General features: G+C 37.2%; 1 protein-coding gene across 13 annotated transcripts in view; it reads left to right on the forward strand.

Annotated features, from left to right (window-relative positions):
• The window catches only part of ENOX1 (ecto-NOX disulfide-thiol exchanger 1), a 509,205-nt gene that overhangs the window by 234,248 nt on the left and 257,039 nt on the right, over positions 1-17,918 (forward strand). For 11 of the 13 annotated variants that reach the window (XM_072976305.1, XM_072976293.1, XM_072976304.1 and 8 more), the window contains one exon: positions 12,611-12,754. Coding sequence is in view for 1 of the 13 variants with exons in the window: in XM_072976303.1 (XP_072832404.1) it covers positions 14,660-14,699 (40 nt within the window). In the remaining 12 variants the exon portion in view is untranslated. Of the gene's footprint in view, positions 1-12,610; positions 12,755-14,527; positions 14,700-17,918 lie in introns of those variants that run through there. The other 2 variants (XM_072976301.1, XM_072976303.1) reach the window with 1 other exon arrangement.

The following is a 17,918-nucleotide window of genomic DNA, read 5'->3' on the forward strand; positions in this document are numbered from 1 at the left end:
ATTTCTGAAATACCAACAAGACCTTATTTAAATGCTGAGGTCAACACTATGAAACACAGTCTAATGGGATGATTTCCAGATAGATTTTTTAAAATGTTAATAAATATTTCACATTCCAAGTGTTAAATATTTCAGAAATATTTATTTTTATCAATAAAGTGCATATATATGTATATATGCTTTTAAAATTGAAAAGTACAGAAGGCTTTTTTTTAAACTTTTTTTTTATTGAATAATAGTCATCTTACAATGTTGTGTCAAAGAAAAGTACAGAAGGCTTATAATGAAAAGCTATAGTCCTAGTGTTGCAGAAAAATGTGTTACAGCTTGGTGTTATAGCTCAGTTGTGATAGCAACCTGGATCTGGGCGAGAGACCAAGCAGCACTCAGAGAGTTGGAGAACTCGGGTTTATTATGCCAGCAGGCCCAGAGGAGTTAACATTCCAAGCTCTGGACCCTGTCTGTCGGTTTACACAGGCCTTTGTAGGCTGCCAGTTTTACACTTTGCAACATCATATGCAAACAAAGTATAATAGAAGTTGACCAACCAGGAACAAGCTTTGTAGAAATAGACCAATCAGGAGTGAGAGAAATAACCAATCAGGAGTGAGGGGAATGGACCAATCAGAAGTGAGAGTAATAACCAATCAGGAGTGAAGGAAATAACCAATCAGAAGTGAGCTCAGGGAACCAATAGAATTTTAGGGGTAAGTAAGCCATTTCAGAGGCAAAAAGTGAGATAGAGCCTCTGGGCCAGGGAACCGGATGGTGCCCTGCACGAAAGTAGTGGCCCTGCTTGGGGGGTCCTGCCGGTCTTTTTAAGGGGCTTCCCGCCTCACTAGACCTCACCCCCAGTCTAACTGCACAGGGAAAAGCTTAGCATTCTTTTGTCTGTTTCTGTGTTTATGCTTTTGCCTTTATAACTCTAAATATATTTGTAATATTGGCTGAATCAAGTGTGTGTGCGTGTGTATATAAACACCATTTCTTGATTTGTCAAATTTAGATACTATTAATATATTGAGTTTTTATTATGATAGATAAGGGTCTAGATTATTTGTACTCTACCATTCCACTCCCAGTGTACTACCATTTTTAGTTCTTGCTACCTGTATATATTTAAATCGTATACTTATTCCTGTATTTCTATTTTATTAGTTGTAGGCAGTATCTAATGATTTCTTACTTTCTAAGATGAGAATATTACCCTTTCCCTAACTTCTCCTTTTAATACCTCCTAGTTTCTCTGACGTGTGCTTTGAATTTTACATTATGAAGATGTTATCATTTATAGTCTTTTTTACCATATTAAGGCTTTTTATGTTTTGTCTGTAGGTTGACTCTAAAGGTTAAAAAACTCAATAAAAATTATTATGAGTATGTGCACCTTACTGCTGATTGAAGTTGTATACTATGCTTACATTGCCTTATTTTGTATAGCTTTTTGTTTCTCCTAGAGTTTCTAGTTGTTTTTATTTTTCTTTGCATAATCTGTCTTTATGGCATCCTTAGGTTCGTTCAGCTTCTCGGGGGTAGAATCAAATCTTTGCAGTACGCCCATTTCCTAGGTCCTTCCCACTGTCCCAGGCTGGAGCAGCTGCTCTCTAGTCATCTTGCCTTGCACTGATCTTCCCTGGGTCCGTGCCTTTGTCTTTCTCACTTTAATCCCGAATACTGCTGAAGCATATGTCAGGGATCTTCCTAAAAGGAGGTAGATAGGAGGTAAATATTCCAACTTTCTGCATATCTGAAAATGAAATGCACAGTAGTAGTTTGGCCAGATCAAAATTATAGGTTAATTATAATTTTCCTTGAAAACTTGGAAGACTTTGCCCTATTTTTTAGGATCTAATATTGCTGATAAGAAATCTGATTCTTTTCCTTCACAAGTTACTTTTCTCTGCCCTCAATTTTTGGAAACTGATTTTTAGAAACTTTCACTAAAACATATCTGATTATAGTTCTTTTTCTTAACGGATCATTTTGATGGGCTTCTTGATGGGCGCTTTCATTTTGATGACTTGTGACCCTTAGTTGTGGGAATTTCTTTTAAATGATTTCTTTGATTATTCCCTTTCCTCTGTTTTTCTTCTTTAGAACTCTTTTTAGAATTCTCAGTAGCTGGGCCTTCTGGTTGGCTTCCGCACACCTTTTCTTTTGTGCTTTCCACTTCTTTCTCAATTGTTTGCCTAACTTTTGGGGTGACTTATTCAAAACTCTTTTCTTACCTTATATTGATTAAAATTTTTTTGACTATTATATTTTTACTTTTCTAACACTCTTTTTTATTCTCTGTTCCTTTTTAAGAATAGAATTCTGTTCTTGTTTTTTAGAGTTTTTAAAGTTCTGTCCCCCAAATTATTCAGGTTTTCTCAAGAATCTTTTTTGTTTGTTTGGTTGGTTGTTGCTTATTGAGATATTTTGCTTTATCTTTCCAACTTTCTTCAAATGTCTGTCAATAGTTGTTATCCAAATATATTTAAGAATGAAAATTTGGGAACTATCGTCAGAGAGTATAGCCCATCATCCTACTTTTTTTTAGGATGTTTGTTGAAAATTCGGTTGTTTCCCTGCAAGATTCTCCCTTTCTGCATTTTCTTAATCATCCTCCCTTCTTACATGTATTCGGGTTATTGCTTTATCAGTTTTCTGATCAACTCCATCATCTAGAATTCTGCTGAAGTGTTTCATCCATTCCTACTTTCTTTGGTTTCACGGATTTGTGACTACTTGGCTTCTTGACTTTAATATTAATGGGAACCTGGGAAGGCATGAGTAAACTGATGTGATCAATTTGACATCTTCAGCTGGAAACATCTAGAACAAGCATAAATCTACTATCTTTCTACAGTTGATTGAGAAGTTAAATTGGGAAATAATTTGGTTCTGCCTCTCTAAAGGATAATAAGTTTCTTTTATTTATTTGTTTCCTAAGAGAGAGTGGTTGTGGAACTGACTATTACTTCCTTCTCTTGTGGTACCCTGCGTTTTCTTGGAAATAGTTATTATAGTTATTACTAATAGCCATTGTGTTATTAATAAATTATAATGTTTCTAATAAATTGCTTTTCTTTATCCCATTTCATGAGATTTGTATATGTGTAATTATAAGTCCAAACAGCTCTAGACTGTTTCACAGAAAGGAATGTAAGTTCAATTATTAATTATTAATATAAACAGAAGGAATACAGACTTACAGTGAAGCCAAACAATGTGTGGAATAATACAATAGATTTTTTTAGTTAAAAAAGTCTTTCATTTTGGAAATAATTTTAAGTTTACCAAAGAATTGCAAAAGCAAAACAGAAAGTTAGTCTGCGCTCTTCACCCAGCTTCCCCTAAAGGTGCCTGTGGCACCATGGTTACCTAACTATGGTACATCTATCCAAACTAACAAATTAACATTTGCAAAATACAATTAACTCTACTCCATACTTAACCCAAACTTCACCAGATTTTCAAATCTGTCCTTTTTCTCTTCTAGGACACCACAGGGCTCATATCCCCTTAGTTTCTTCTAATCTGTGACAGTTTCAGTTTTTCTTTGTCTTTTATGGCCTTGACAGTTTTGAAGAACACTTGTCAGATATTCTGTAGAATATTCCTGAATTTTTTTCTGATGTTTTGTCATAGTTAGATGAGGATTTTGGATTCTAAGGATGAATACCACAGAGGTGAAGTACCTTTCTCATCATATAAAAGGTATATGATATCAACATTCCTTTTACTGGTAACGTGAACCTTGATCACTTGATTAAGGTGGTATCTTCCAGGCTTCTTCATAGTTACCATTTTCTCTTTCCATATTGTATCCATTTCAAGCAAGTCACTAAGTCTGGCACACAGTCAAGGGGAGAGAAATACAGTTCTGTCTCCCAGACAGGAGACTCTAAAATAATTGTGGACGTGTGTTAAAACTACCACAGTAATTGATAAATGTTTTAGGGGGCTACTTTGAAGCCATTTAACTGTTCCTCCTCAAAGTTTTGCTAACTAATTTTAGCATTCATCAATGGATTTTACCTGTTGCAATTCCTACTGGCTATTCTAATTATTTTCTGTTTCCCTCCTTCCTTCTTTATTTTCTATCTAGCATTATTTAAGGAAGACTTGTCTCTTCTCTCCCATTTGTTTTTTCAGTCATTTGTTTATAGGATTATGAACTCATGATGTTTATTTTATTCTTTGGGGTATATGGTCAGCTCTTTCAGGTTGGCTCCTACGCCTTTTGTCATGGCCTGATACTAATTTTTTACTATTATCATTATTTTTAAATACTCCCTTGCTTCCTGGAACTATATAAGGTACTCCACACTCATCCACAGTAGATGTTCAGACTAACCCCAAGAGTGGGCATGTCAATAATCCCATAAATATTTACTAACATTAAATAACTATGTGAAGTTGCTATGGGGAACAATGAAGTTTAAGATATGATTTCTGCCTTCAAGGATTCTATAATCTATTTTCAGAGGTAAACTAATGAAAGATAATGGGAAATACAAGACAGTATAAGATTAAATTAGTAAGGACTGGAGAAGCTCACAGAAAAGGAAAAAATAACATTTAGCTGAATACCCAGGGATATGGTTATAGTTTAGTCAAGTGAAATGGAAAGGAAAAAAGTAAGGGCAGGAATTGTTAGTATAGGGTATGAAAAGTAGTAGGAGACAAAATCATCTTACTTGAAATTGAAAATTTTCTTGTTTAGTAAGATAAAAAAAATCTACTAAAACTGATAGAAGAAGTAGAAGATAGGAGCAGTTCTGTATTTATTAAATTAATGAAATTTAACATCACCATGACAACAACCAAAAAAAAAAAAACCCCTCCAGATCTGGATGGTGTTACTAGTGAATTCCTTCAAATATTTGAGGAAGAAATAATACCAATATTAAGAAAATATAGAAAATAGAAGACCTCCTAAGTCATTTTCTGAGATCTGTACTATTTTAATACTAAATCCTCATAAAGACACCATTAAAATAATACGCATTGATACCTGCCATGACCATAGACACAAAAATATTTAACCCACAATTAGGAATAGAATGCAGTGATATATGAAAAGAATGATACATCATGACTACACTGAGTTTATTCCATGTATGCAAGTATGCTTTAACATCCAACAATCCGTGTACATTAATGAAATCAAGGATAAAAGTCATGTGATTGTCTCAGCAGATCCAGAAACAGCATTTGACAAAATTCAGCATCCACTTATGATAAAAACTCTCATTAAAGTGTGTACAGAGTTAACATATCTCAACATAATAAAGGCCATTCATGACTAACTCACAACTAATATCAAACTCAGTGGTGAAAAGCCGAAAGCCTTTTCTCCACATTCAGGAGCGGGACAAGGATGCCCACTCTCACCACTTACATTTAACATAGTATTGGAAGTTCCAGCCACACAGTCAGACAAGAAAAGGAAATAAAAGTCATCCAAATTGGAAGGAAGGAAGTAAAACTGTCACTATTTTCAGATGACAGTATACCTTATATAGAAAACCCTAAATAATTTCAGTTAAGTTTCAGGATACAAAATTAATAATACAGAAATCTGTTACTTTTCTGTACACCAATAATGAACTACCAGAAAGAGAAAGTAAAAAAGCAATCCTATTTCAATTTGCATTAGAAAGAATAAAACACCTGGGAATAAACTTAATCAAGAAGGTGAAAGATCTATACTATATACTCTATAAACTAGGAAAACATTGATGAAAGAAATTGAGCAGGCTTCCTTTGCTCAACGTTTTACTGGAGGTCCTAGCCAGTGAAATAGGATTAGCTACTAAGAGAAATTTTTTAAGTTACTAAGAGTAATTTTTAAAGTTAACAGATTGGAAAGGAAGAAGTAATTAAACTGTTTCTATTTGCAAATGGCATTATCGTCTATCTGGAAAACTCAAAGGAATCTAAAAAGATCTATATGAACTTAGCAAAAATCTATTCAATTTATCAAGGCCTCAGGATACAAGGTCAATATAAAATATCAATTCTATTTCTATACGTGAAGAAACAATTAGAAAATGAAATTTAAAACACCACTTACAGTCATATCAACACCATAAGGTAATAATATATTTAAATGAGAAGCGCAAAACCTGAACACTAAAAATTATAAAATATTTCTGATGAAAATTAAAGATGACCTAAGTAAGTGGAAAAATATATAGTATTCTATAATGGAAGACTTAGTATTTTTAAGATATTAATTTTTCCCAAAATAATGTATAGTCTATCATAATCTCAGAAGGTTTCTTTTTTCTTTTTGGAAAAATTGGCAAGTTAACTCTAAAATTCATATGAAAATACAAGGATTTATAAAAGTCAAAACATTTTCCTCTTTTTTTTTTTGAGTCAAACATTTTTGAAAAAAGAATGACAATGTGAGGAGACTCTGCCTCCCTGATTCCAAGACTTACTATAAAAGCATCAATAATTAAGAAAATAAAATATTAGATAAGGATACAAAAATGGATCAGTGAAACAATCAGAAATGAACAATTATATGGTTAACTGATTTTCAACAAAGATATCAAAGCAGTTTAGTGAGATAAAGGAAAATTCATCAACAGATGGGTACTAGAGCCATTCATTAACTGCACTGAAACAAAATGAAACTAGTGACTACTTCACACAAAAAGTAATTCAAGATGTGTCATAGACCTTCCCATAAAGGCAAAAACTGTAAAGCTTCTAGAAAAAAAAAATGTAGGAGAATGTCTTAGAAAGATAGCAACTGTTTCTTAGAATACCAAAAACACTAACACATATAGAAAAAAAAAAGTCAATAAATTGGACTTCACCACAGGAAGAACTTCTGTTCATGAATGGACACTGTTAATAGAGAAACCACAGGCTGGGAAAATAATTCACAATATAGATACGTGACAAAGGAATTGAATCCAGAATCTATGAAGAACCTTTACAACACAGTTTGAGAAGACAGAGAACACCCCTCGTCCCCATGGGCGAATTGCTCAAACAGAACGTTCACATAAGAAGACATCAGAACATCCAGTAAATATTTGAAGATACAGTAATGACATCATTAGTCATGAGGGAAATGCAGGTTCAAGTACCACTTCACACCCACTAGATTGGCTACAAATAGAAGCGGCGATGACACTGAATGTCGGTAAGGATGTGGGAATACGGGAACTCTGACTGCTGATGAGGGTGTAAAACAGTACGGCCATTTTTGGAAGACTGGTGGTTCTTTAGAACTTGAACATATCCCTGCCCTATGCGCCAACCATCTCACACCTAGTTATTTATTTAAGAAACATGAAAGCACATGTTCACAAAAAGCCTTGTATCAGAATGGTTGCCATAACTTTGTCTATAATGGCCAAAAGCTGACTCAACCTCAATGTCTGTCAGCAGGAGAATGGATAATGAACTCTGAAGTTTTCATACAATGGAATAGTACTCATTTATACAGTTGTCATTCATACAATAATGCTCATGAATTAACTAAACAGATTTAACAATAAAAATAAGTCATGATCATTATGTTGAGCAAAGGAAGCCTGACGGAAAAGAATGTATAATGTGTTATTCTCTGTATAAGAAGTTCATGTACGGGCAAAGCCATCAATGGTGGTAGAGAAACCGAAGCTTCCCTTTTGCGAGGGCTTGACTAGAAAACAACTTTCTGGGGTCATGACAATGCTCTTTATCGTAACTTGGCAAGCTCTAGCTAGACACACTGTTTTTAAACTTAGCCTCAAATTTAAGTCACAGGGCTTGTGACGCAGATCTCCAGGGTGACCTTTACAGGGTATTGTTCACAGAAACATGTCTGTCACTGTGCAGGGGCCTCTCCATAGAGCATTTCCCAGCATGGCGGCTGGCATCATTAGAGTCAGAGGATAAGAGAGGGACCACCTCCCATCACTTCTGCCATATCCTGTTCATCAGAAGACTCTAGGTCTAGCCCACACTCAAGGTGAGGGAGGAGAGGGGCTGTGAATTCACAAGGGTGTGAATGCTACTATAGAGTCAAGCAGGAGAATCAATGGCAGGTCCTTTCTGGTTTAAAATATTTTAACTCTATGCTGTTATCTAGGGAAGGGATGGAATATTGCTGTGGCCTAGGAAGATCCATTTAAAAGGTGAGGCTTCCCTGTGCCGTGCTAGGTGGGTTCATAACACCTGGAGAAGGAGAGACACAGGTGATGTACATCTGCACATGGTGCAAACTTTCCTCTGGTGATTCCAGTTCCGTTGACCTGGGTAAGTACAATGCATCCCTAGTTGAGAGTCACCATGATATAAAGAGCAGAATATTTCTATTTGACCCAGGATTTGGGTCAGAAATAGTGTGTTTTAAGGTTAGAGAGGATGGTGGGAGCAGATATTCCTGATGAGAACTTAGGTCTCATCCTTAAGAGAACAGGGAACCATTACAAGTTCTTGAATAGCAGATGTACATAATTAGAGTTAAATTTAAAAAATATTTCATTTATACATTCATTCGTGTATTTTTAATCCAGATATTTATTTATCACCACTATAGACCAGTAAGAGGGGATTACAGATCTTTCAATGGTTAGAAGGATGAACTACAAGAAGGAAAACCAGTGAAAAGCTTGTGGCTGTGCATAGAATGTGATGTCATGAGTTGGGTGAATGGGGAGAGGGGTTGGTAGGATTTCATAATTCAGTGGAAGGGATTGAGAAGGGAATGACCACACCACGTCTTTTGCAAGTTCACTCGCCTTAAGCAGAGCTGCCAGGGCTGGGAAGCAGAGAGGGTGTTGAGAGGATTCAAGGTTACCATGTGCATTTAGCTCTTCTGCTCAGTACAATATTGTACGGATCTGACGAGGACAAAGTAGCATGACTCAGTAAGCTCTTGAAAAAGGGATTTATTCAGGGGGACTTTATTTGAAATCCACAAATGATGAGATTCCTGCCAAGCTTCTTTTGAATTAAATAAGGTCCAGAATATGGGGGACATAGGAATGTTCATTAATGCCATAGGACAGTGTTTCTACATGAAAGATACAAAGTCAAACAGAGTCTTTGTTTTCACTGCTTCTAGAGAATCAAAGCCAGAATCATTTTGTGGCTCTGCACAATATAGTGCATCTTTTCATCCTACTTTGCAGAATAAAATGGCGTGTAGTTTCTCTGCACAGTGACAGACATGTTTCTGCGAACAATACCCTGGAAAGGTCACCCTGGAGATGTGAGTCACAAGCCCTGTGACTTAAATTTGAGGCTAAGATTTTAAATGGTGTGTCTAGAAATTGCTGAGTTTCATTAAAAGTCATGGTGTCATTTTGGATCACAGTTGAATAGAACAGGACCCAGTGTATCTTTCTTGGTAGCAATACAGAGATTTTCTTCTTTGTCTCATTCCCTGGCTGTGTTGTTATGGTAGATATCTACTTTCACACCAAATCCTAGGAAATAATGTCTAATTTCATGGACCTATTTTTTTTCCCCTCACGTAGCTCATTTTGTAGCTTTTTAATTATCATTAGAGGATTTCTGTGAAAGCATGATTATTTGTGTGTGTTTAGCTATGGTTGCTCCTGAACCTCACTGAAGCCTCCTTGATTCCCCTCATCCCCAAGAGAGAGGATCTCCAGTCCTTTCAAAGCTTCAGAGCATCTCTTCCCTCACCGACATCATCATGCTCTGTTACGTAACAGTACCACCACTGCTTCCTGACCACTAATGAGTTCTTAGGATGCGCCCTGGGTTGTGCCAGGCACGTCCTCGTTGCCTCCTCCTACAAGGCAGTAAGATTCTTAAGGGAGAGACTATCTTGCTTTTTTCCTGTATTCCTAGAATTTTTGAACATTTTGACTCACTCAGGAGGAGGCACTAAATAGTGGCTGAGTGAATGCTTGGAAATTGCCATTGAGATTTTGTGGGAAACAGGGTGTGCAGGTTTCAACTCGCCACCGGAAACTTTGTCTTTAAGTGGTGTGATGAAATCAAAATGCTAGCATTGAGGTTTTAAGAAGAGTTTCTATTTATTTTGTATTCCGGTCATTTAGGTTAGAGTCTATGGTCCAAATCTTTTCATTCCCTGTTCTTTGTCAAGCCCTTCTTCCTTCTTTTATGCAGAGATAAACTGGCTCTGTTTGGCTCTGTTCTTTTTTCTTTTTCTTCTTTTTTCCCCATGTAATAATCCCACGCTCCTGCTCTGCAGAACTCTGAAAATGCTGTCAACCATTTTTCCTTGTTTCTTTATTCATGACTTAAGCTTCTGTTGCCTAAAATAAAATAAAAATTTAAAAAGTTACGCATGACCTTCCCGCTTTATCTTCCTCTAGCCTTTCTGAGGAGCTTCCCAAATGCAGTGCAGATGATATGAGCTGAAAGTTCCAAAGCCCATATGGAAGGCAGTGGCATTAAAAGCTGGCGCTTCGAGGGGAATTTGGAAGTGATTACTTGGGGGCAGTGACCCTGAAACACACTGTAAAAATGGGTACTGGGACAATTGGTGGAGGGTAAGCTCTTGGCACCAGAACGACCCAAAACATGTAGATATTTGACTAAAAATAAGGACAGAAATTTAGATAGAGCCCCACCTTGTCAGCCAACCCTTAGCTGCTAAGACAGACATGGCCATGGGGAGATACCCTCATATGGCTCAGAGTTGTCCACAGAAGATGCAGGCTCTGTTGCTAAATGCATCAGGAAAGCCCAGAGGGAGAGGCAATGTTCCCCTTCATCCCGACATCAAAGGAACTGTGGGTCCCGTGGAGGGGCCAGATGAAGATGGATCGTTTGCGTTGGTATCTCCTTGATGTCTCACAGCACACGAACCTACCCCACAGCGCAAGGGGACCTCTGCGTTTCCACGGAGCTCTCTCTCTTTGCAGAAGGAAGAAAGTGGGAGAGGAAGGCACTGCTTAAAACTGGGTGTCTCTATTTCTGTGGGACCTGACTGAATAAGATAGTATCTGATATAAAACTAAAGCAAATTAGGAGAGAAATTTTTTAAAATTTATTGAAGTACAGTTGATTTATAGTGTGTTGTCACTTTCTGATATACAGCAAAGTGGTTCAGTTTTATACACACACACACATATTCATTTTCAGATTCTTTTCCATTATAGGTTATTACAAGGTATTGAATATAGTTCCCTGTGCTATACAGTAGGTCCTTGTTGTTTATCTATTTTATATATTGTAATGTGTGTCTGTTAATCCTGAATTCCTAATTTATCCCTCCCCCCACTTTCCCCTTTGGTAACCGTAGGTTTTTTTCTATGTCTGTGGGTCTGTTTCTGTTTTGTAAATAAGTACATTTGTATCACGTTTTAAATTTTATTTTTTAATATAAATCCATTTATATAAAGCTCAAAGATGGACAAAGCTAATATATGTGGTTAGAAGTCAGAAGAGTGGTACCTTTGGAGGGGAGGTAACAGACAGTATTTGGGAGAAGACATAAACCAGGATTCTGAATATTATCAGTGTTCTAGAAGTTTCTTGATGCAGGTTATGGTTATAAGGGTTCAGAATAATTCATCAAGCCACTTAAGATCTGTGCTCTTTTTGGTATACATGTATTTAATATATTTTTCAAAATTCCTGTTCCCACTTCCCTTTCATGTGATTCTGAGGTTTCCACTTCAAAATCTATTCTTGTTGACTTCTGTTACATCATCATTTTTGGTTCCACTTTTTTTAGATTTACATATAAGTGATATCTCATGATATTTGTCTTTCTCTGTCTGACTTCTTCACTTAGTATGATAATCTCTGAAGTCTGTCCAGGTTGCTGCAAATGGCATTATTTTATTCTATTTTATGGCCAAGTAATATTCCGTTGTATATATATACCACCACTTCTTTATGCAGCCATCTGTTGATGGACATTTAGGTTGCTTCCATGTCTTGGCTATTGTAAACAGTGCTGCTATAAACATTGGGGTGTATGTATCTTTTCAAATTAGAATTTCTTCCAAATATATGTCCAGGAATACGATTGCTGGATCATACGGCAACTCCATTTTTAGTTTTTTAAGGAACCTCCATACTGTTCTCCATAGTGGCTGCACCAAGTGAAATATTTTTCTAAGTCACACAAGCCACAGAGTGAAATGAGAGAAAGAGCCAGCCCTGAGGCCTTTGGGGCTTTGATGACCTGGGTTGTAAGCCTGACCTGAGGAATCTGTGCCTTAGTCTTCTCATCTGGAAAGTGGGACCAGTGCCCTCCAATTGCAGGGCCACCATTCAGGTTAAAGAGCCATGAAGCCCGTGCCCAGGGCCTGGCAGCCAGTGGGCGCTCAGTGAAGGGCAGGCAGCATTGCCACCTTCATGCTTGCACCCCACACACCATCCTTCAACCCCCATCTGATTAGATAAGGGCAAAAGCAGAGTTCACTTGGTTATGAAATAGTTTTGACCTTTAGAAATTTCTAAATGCAGTGCTGAATGGTTACTGTCCCACCTTGCCATTTATAAGTAAGTAAGATCTGGGAGTACAAAATATTAATAGAAATTAATATCATTATTTTAATAACAGCAGTAGATGCTCCTACAGCACCTGCTGACCGCCCTGGCTGGTACTGGCAGTAACAGTACTTCGGACACTTAATGGTGTGCTTTTCTCTCCTTCCAGAAGCATCTGGCATGTCGAAGCTACCCTGTTTTCCACGGAGCTACCTTTGTGAACAACTTCCATTGAAAAGACTTCTGTGAACACACTGTTTCAGTCAAGTCCGCAGAGAACACCTTTGTCTTCTGATCTACTGGAGGTCTTCAGGTTTGTGTTAATTTTCCCATTTGTCTCACTGAAGTTATTATTAATTTGGAGGGATAACTTTAAGATGGGCAATAGCCATACCCTATTGCAATAAGAATTCTGGAAGTAAGTAGTGCACAGATTGGACTCCTTTGACTTCATTGGGAGATGGATGTAATGAAAAGAAATTTGACGTGCTGCTTCCCATACTTATTACTGTACACTCCATGGATATTACAAGGATATTAGAAAGAAAATACCCCCGCATGTTGCCTTAAAACAAATTTTATTTCTGTGCTCATAAATTCTAACTGAATAGATTCAATACATTTATATTGGGTGTCTATATATATCGGATCTTGTTAAGTACTTTCAATTAGTTAAGGCCTTGTGGATAAATTATATTTTGAATCGTTGAAAATCAGAACTGCATTTATCAATATCAGCTAGCGTTATCATTTGACATTTTTCAAATTATAACATCCCAGTGGCCAGAATATTTTCGTTTAGTTCCACCATAGGGTACTCACCCTGTGATTTATTCCGATAGAAGAGGGTTGTGGTGGTGGTTGTCTAATGCGTGTGCATTAACAGCTCAGAAAATCACTCACAGTGATCGTTGCTTACTTAAGGAAAAAGCTCGCTAGCAAAGCAAGCATTTTATTTTGGAAGTCCCCTGTCTGCTGTTGATATAGGACCAAGTAAAACACTTGGATTTTGTAAGTACTTTCTGACAAAGACCTACCTAAAGGCCAGAATTAATCCGTGCATCTTTCGTGCATGGAAAAATGAACAGGGGAGCAGCTGGAGCTTGGTACATTGAGTGGATGAAACTCAATGAAGAGCAAGGAAAAGGAACATAGTACTTTGCCTCGAATGACGTGTCTTTTTCACAGGCATTTATTTCATTTAGTTGGACTTTTATACTGTCCACAGTGACAAATGTTTTCTCCTCTAATAGCCCTTTACTGTGGGCTCTTTAGAAAACTTCTTTTATTTCTACTGAGAAATCAAAGTAGATTTCGCTGCAGTGCTGGGCTAGGTTCCAGTTTTCCCAGTGCACCCCTCCTTGCTGGGCCCCACAATTGGCTCACTTTGAAGTGTGGGGCATGCAGAACGTATTCGGGGAGAGGGTGGGTGGGAGATTCTGCCTGTACCTTGAACTCTCCAGTCTGTCAGTTTGGTCAAGATGTAACAAGTGTATCCATGGAAAGAACAGGTGCTGGAAAGGACTTGAGAAGTTACCTAAATATTCTTCCCCAGTCTACGAGCATGATCCTGCTTGAACTGACTGAAACCAATGAGAATCTTTTTGCTTTCAGACTTTCATACTTCGGTAGCCACTTTCCTTTTGAAACCTAATAGAGATTCTCCTTTCTTAGAAACCTTTTTGTCAGGAAAGCCTAAGTAATTCCTGACCTCCTAGCGAGGCAGTTTATTTCTTCTGCCACAGAGAGAATGTATCGGTCAGAGCGCCCCATATCATCCCAGACACAAATCTCAAGTCATCCTTTTTCTCCTTGGGAGAGTGAAACCCATTTTTCCGAACCTTTGAAATTGTACAATCCACAGCTTCATTTATCCTCATGGTTTTTGTTCTGGGTCTCTTGCATTCTCTGCATTTCACTTAAGTTTGAGAATACAGAGCGGATGCAGGAGCATTAAAAATCATCTATTAGTATTTCTCAGTGGGGTCACTGTTGACTTTTTGAGGGGGATGCTTCTTTATGATGCAAGATTGTCCCAGTGATTTTAGAATGGTTAGGAGCCCCAAGCTTCCAGGAGCTAAAGACCAGCAACTCCCCCATCCCCAGTCGATGTGATAACCAGATTCAAACCTGCTTCGCACATCTGTTCAGAGGGACTGCCCAGACTACAAAGTCCTCAGCTGGAGTTGAGAATGCTGAACTTGGCAGAGTTGAGCCAATGGTGGGGCTGAGAGTGAATCCCAATTTTTTAACTCCAGGTACTGTTCTCTCCTTGTCATATCATTCTTATGCTCTGGGCTTACATTCATTTTCCAGCTGTCTAGAAACACACTGATGCTCATATATGGATGCTCTTTTGGAGAACCAGACTTTCTGGTTTGGTGTTTAAAGGAGATCACTGTTGTTTGAAATGGGAACATGGCTATGGGAAAGATACCATCAGAAGAATTCAGTGCAGGAAAATGGGAGAGAGAGGACAGCTGGAGACTTATGGAAAAGATAGGGCCAGAACCCCAGGGGAAAGAATGGGGCTGACGTTGCAAAGCTCAGTCACTGAGACAGGAAGCGACTGAGCATCTGAAATCTGAGGGAAGGCTGAAAAAGGTAAGTAGCAAAGGAGTACTTTTTTTTTCACTTGCTTTGTACGGTGCAGCTCAGTTTCAGCTCTCTGCTCCATGTCACAGGCTTCCTCGGGAATTCAGGGATCAGTTTGTGGGGAGCTCAAAGGTCCTTCACTACAGCTGACACTCTCTCCCATCAGCCCCAATACCCTGTGCCTCACCCACCTCCATCAGCATTTGTCTTCTCCCTCACTTACTCCCCCTTCACTCCTCATGCAGCAGAGAATGGAGAAATGACTTGATGCCTCTTAAGTCTCTGGATTCTTCCAAAAATCTCAAGTAAGGCTATAAAGTAAAAGGAAAGGGCATAGAAACAACGCACTTTGGGAAATTTCTCCCACAAAAGCTTTGTTTAAGGCTATGATCTCTTGAGACAGTTACCGTAATACAGGCACAACCTTTCCATAGAAAAACGATTTCTCGTTCGCTACGATTTTCTTTGGATTTAACGTTAGAAATCATTGAATTCCCTAGTACAGAGGTTACTTAACAAAATGAGAAGAATTAATGACTTAAAGATACAGTTATAAGTAGGGGCGTCTTGGTTGTTATGGTGGATTACACTGACTGCCTTCACTTACACGAGATACACACAATAGGTACAGGGCTGAGAATGGAAACTGAATTCAAGGGACTTTTTGGTTTTTTTTTTTGCTTTCTACTAAAATGAAGAGTCCTACATGATAAGATTTATCATCTATAAAAAGGCTACATTTATGGAGAGAGAAGTAATAACAACAAAGGCTTCCCTTACGTTGTGTTGTTTAATTATTTAAAGCTTTATGACCGAGTTCCTGAGTCCGGTTTTTTTAAACATGGTGATTGTCCTGTCCTTTCTTCTTCAGTGCACAGGACACCAAGTTGTATTTGACTTTCTCATTTCCTGAAGTGGACTACTAGCTCTGTAAACTTGGAAGAATAAATATTAGCTTTATGAGACCATGTTCCTCTCCTAGTTGAAAAATAGCATGTAATAAAAAATACAAGGATGTAATATGGAAAATTATAGGTCAGTATGTCCTGTTATTATGGGTATATATCTAATCCTTATGCACGGAGGCTCTATTTTCAGAAAAATGTGTGCTGTGCGATGCCACTTGTGTCTGAGATAAATTTTCACCCCTCATGTTTAATAATATATCTCAAATGACTCTTGCTTCACTAGTGAAATATTTCAGACTTATTTACCACTATGATTTAAAAACAAACAAACAAATTAACTCTGAGACACTTGCTGTTAATTCTAAAAACTATATATGGTCCAAAGCTAACATGTTTGTAGGTTCCGTTCTTGCTAGAGCCCCTCAGCACTGAGTGACCTTCTTGGAATTATGTTAGAAAATGTTTGGTGACAATTTGGAATCAAGAAGAAGTTTTTGTGAAAGGTTTAAACATTTACAAAAAAAACCCCCTCAATTATGGTCTTGCACAGCTAATCAGTACTCTAAGTGTGCAAATTATTATTTCAAAATCTAGACTCTAATTATACATTTTTAGCAGCAGTGAAAATGTAACATGCATTAACTGTGCCCCTTAAACTTCACATTCATGCCCAGTAAGGAAGAAAAAGAGTAACCTACGTGCACAGTGTATGAGTTGAAACACTCTTTGAAATCTAGGGGGTACAATATAATTACTTTCAGATAATTTACTTCCCTCTGGAAATGACCATGCATTTGCCAAAAGTGCCAATAATCTACCATATCAAGGACAGTTTTTCTTTCTGCATTAACTCTTCATTGTTCCTCTTGCTAAAGATGGGAAATAATCAGCCTTCTATATTCTAGACTCAAAAGTAAGAATATTGGACTTGCTGGAATAGCTCCTTCTAGTTACCTAAATTTCTCTAGCATTCTCCATTTACACAACAAAATTTTAAAAAATATATTAATTTTTGTTATGAAATGGTTTAAACCTACAGAATGTAATAAAGGTTGTGTATCTACTGCCATATTTTATTTATTTTCATTTTAATGACATTTATTGTTTTCTTTCTAATTTTACAAACAATACCTGTTTATTGCAGACAACTAGAAATACATAAAAATATAGATGAAAAACTAAAAATCACCCATAATACCCCCCCAGAGGTAACTATCATTATTAGCATTTTTATGCATTTCCTCCCAGTGTTTACAAATTTTTGTAAATTGAGGTATAATTGACCTGCATCGCTATGATAGTTCCAGGTGCACAGAATAGTGACTCAGTATTTCTATACATTACAAAGTGATCACCATGGTATGTCTAGTTACCATCTGTCACCATACAGAAATATCACAACGTAACTAATGATATTCCCCATACTGTACATTTCATCCCTGTGATTCATTATTTTGTAACTGAAAATTTGTAACTCTTAATCTCCTTCAACTATGTCCCTCATCTCTTAGTCCCCCCTCCCCTCTGGTAACCATCTGTTTGTTCTCTGTTGTCTCTTCTTCTATGTTTGTTCATTTGTTTTGTTTTTTTTAGATTCCACATATAAGTGAAGTCATACAGTATTTGTCTTTATCTGTCTGACTTTTTTCACTTATCATAATACCCTCTAGATCCATCCATGTTGTCACAAATAGCAAGATTTCATTCTTTTTTATGACTGAGTAATATTCCATTGGATATATGTACCACATCTTTATCCATTCATTCATTAATGCACAGTTAGGTTGCTTCCATATCTTTCCTTTTGTAAACAATGCTGCATTGAACATAGGGGTACATATATCTTTCCAAATCACTATCTTTGTTTTCATCAGAATAATACACAGAGATGGAATCGCTGGATCATATGGTAGTTCTGTTTTTAATTTTTTGAGGACGCTCTATACTGTTTTCCATAATGATTGTACCAATTTA

Source organism: Vicugna pacos, chromosome 14, assembly GCF_048564905.1.
Source record: "Vicugna pacos chromosome 14, VicPac4, whole genome shotgun sequence".
Classification (NCBI taxonomy): domain Eukaryota; kingdom Metazoa; phylum Chordata; class Mammalia; order Artiodactyla; family Camelidae; genus Vicugna; species Vicugna pacos.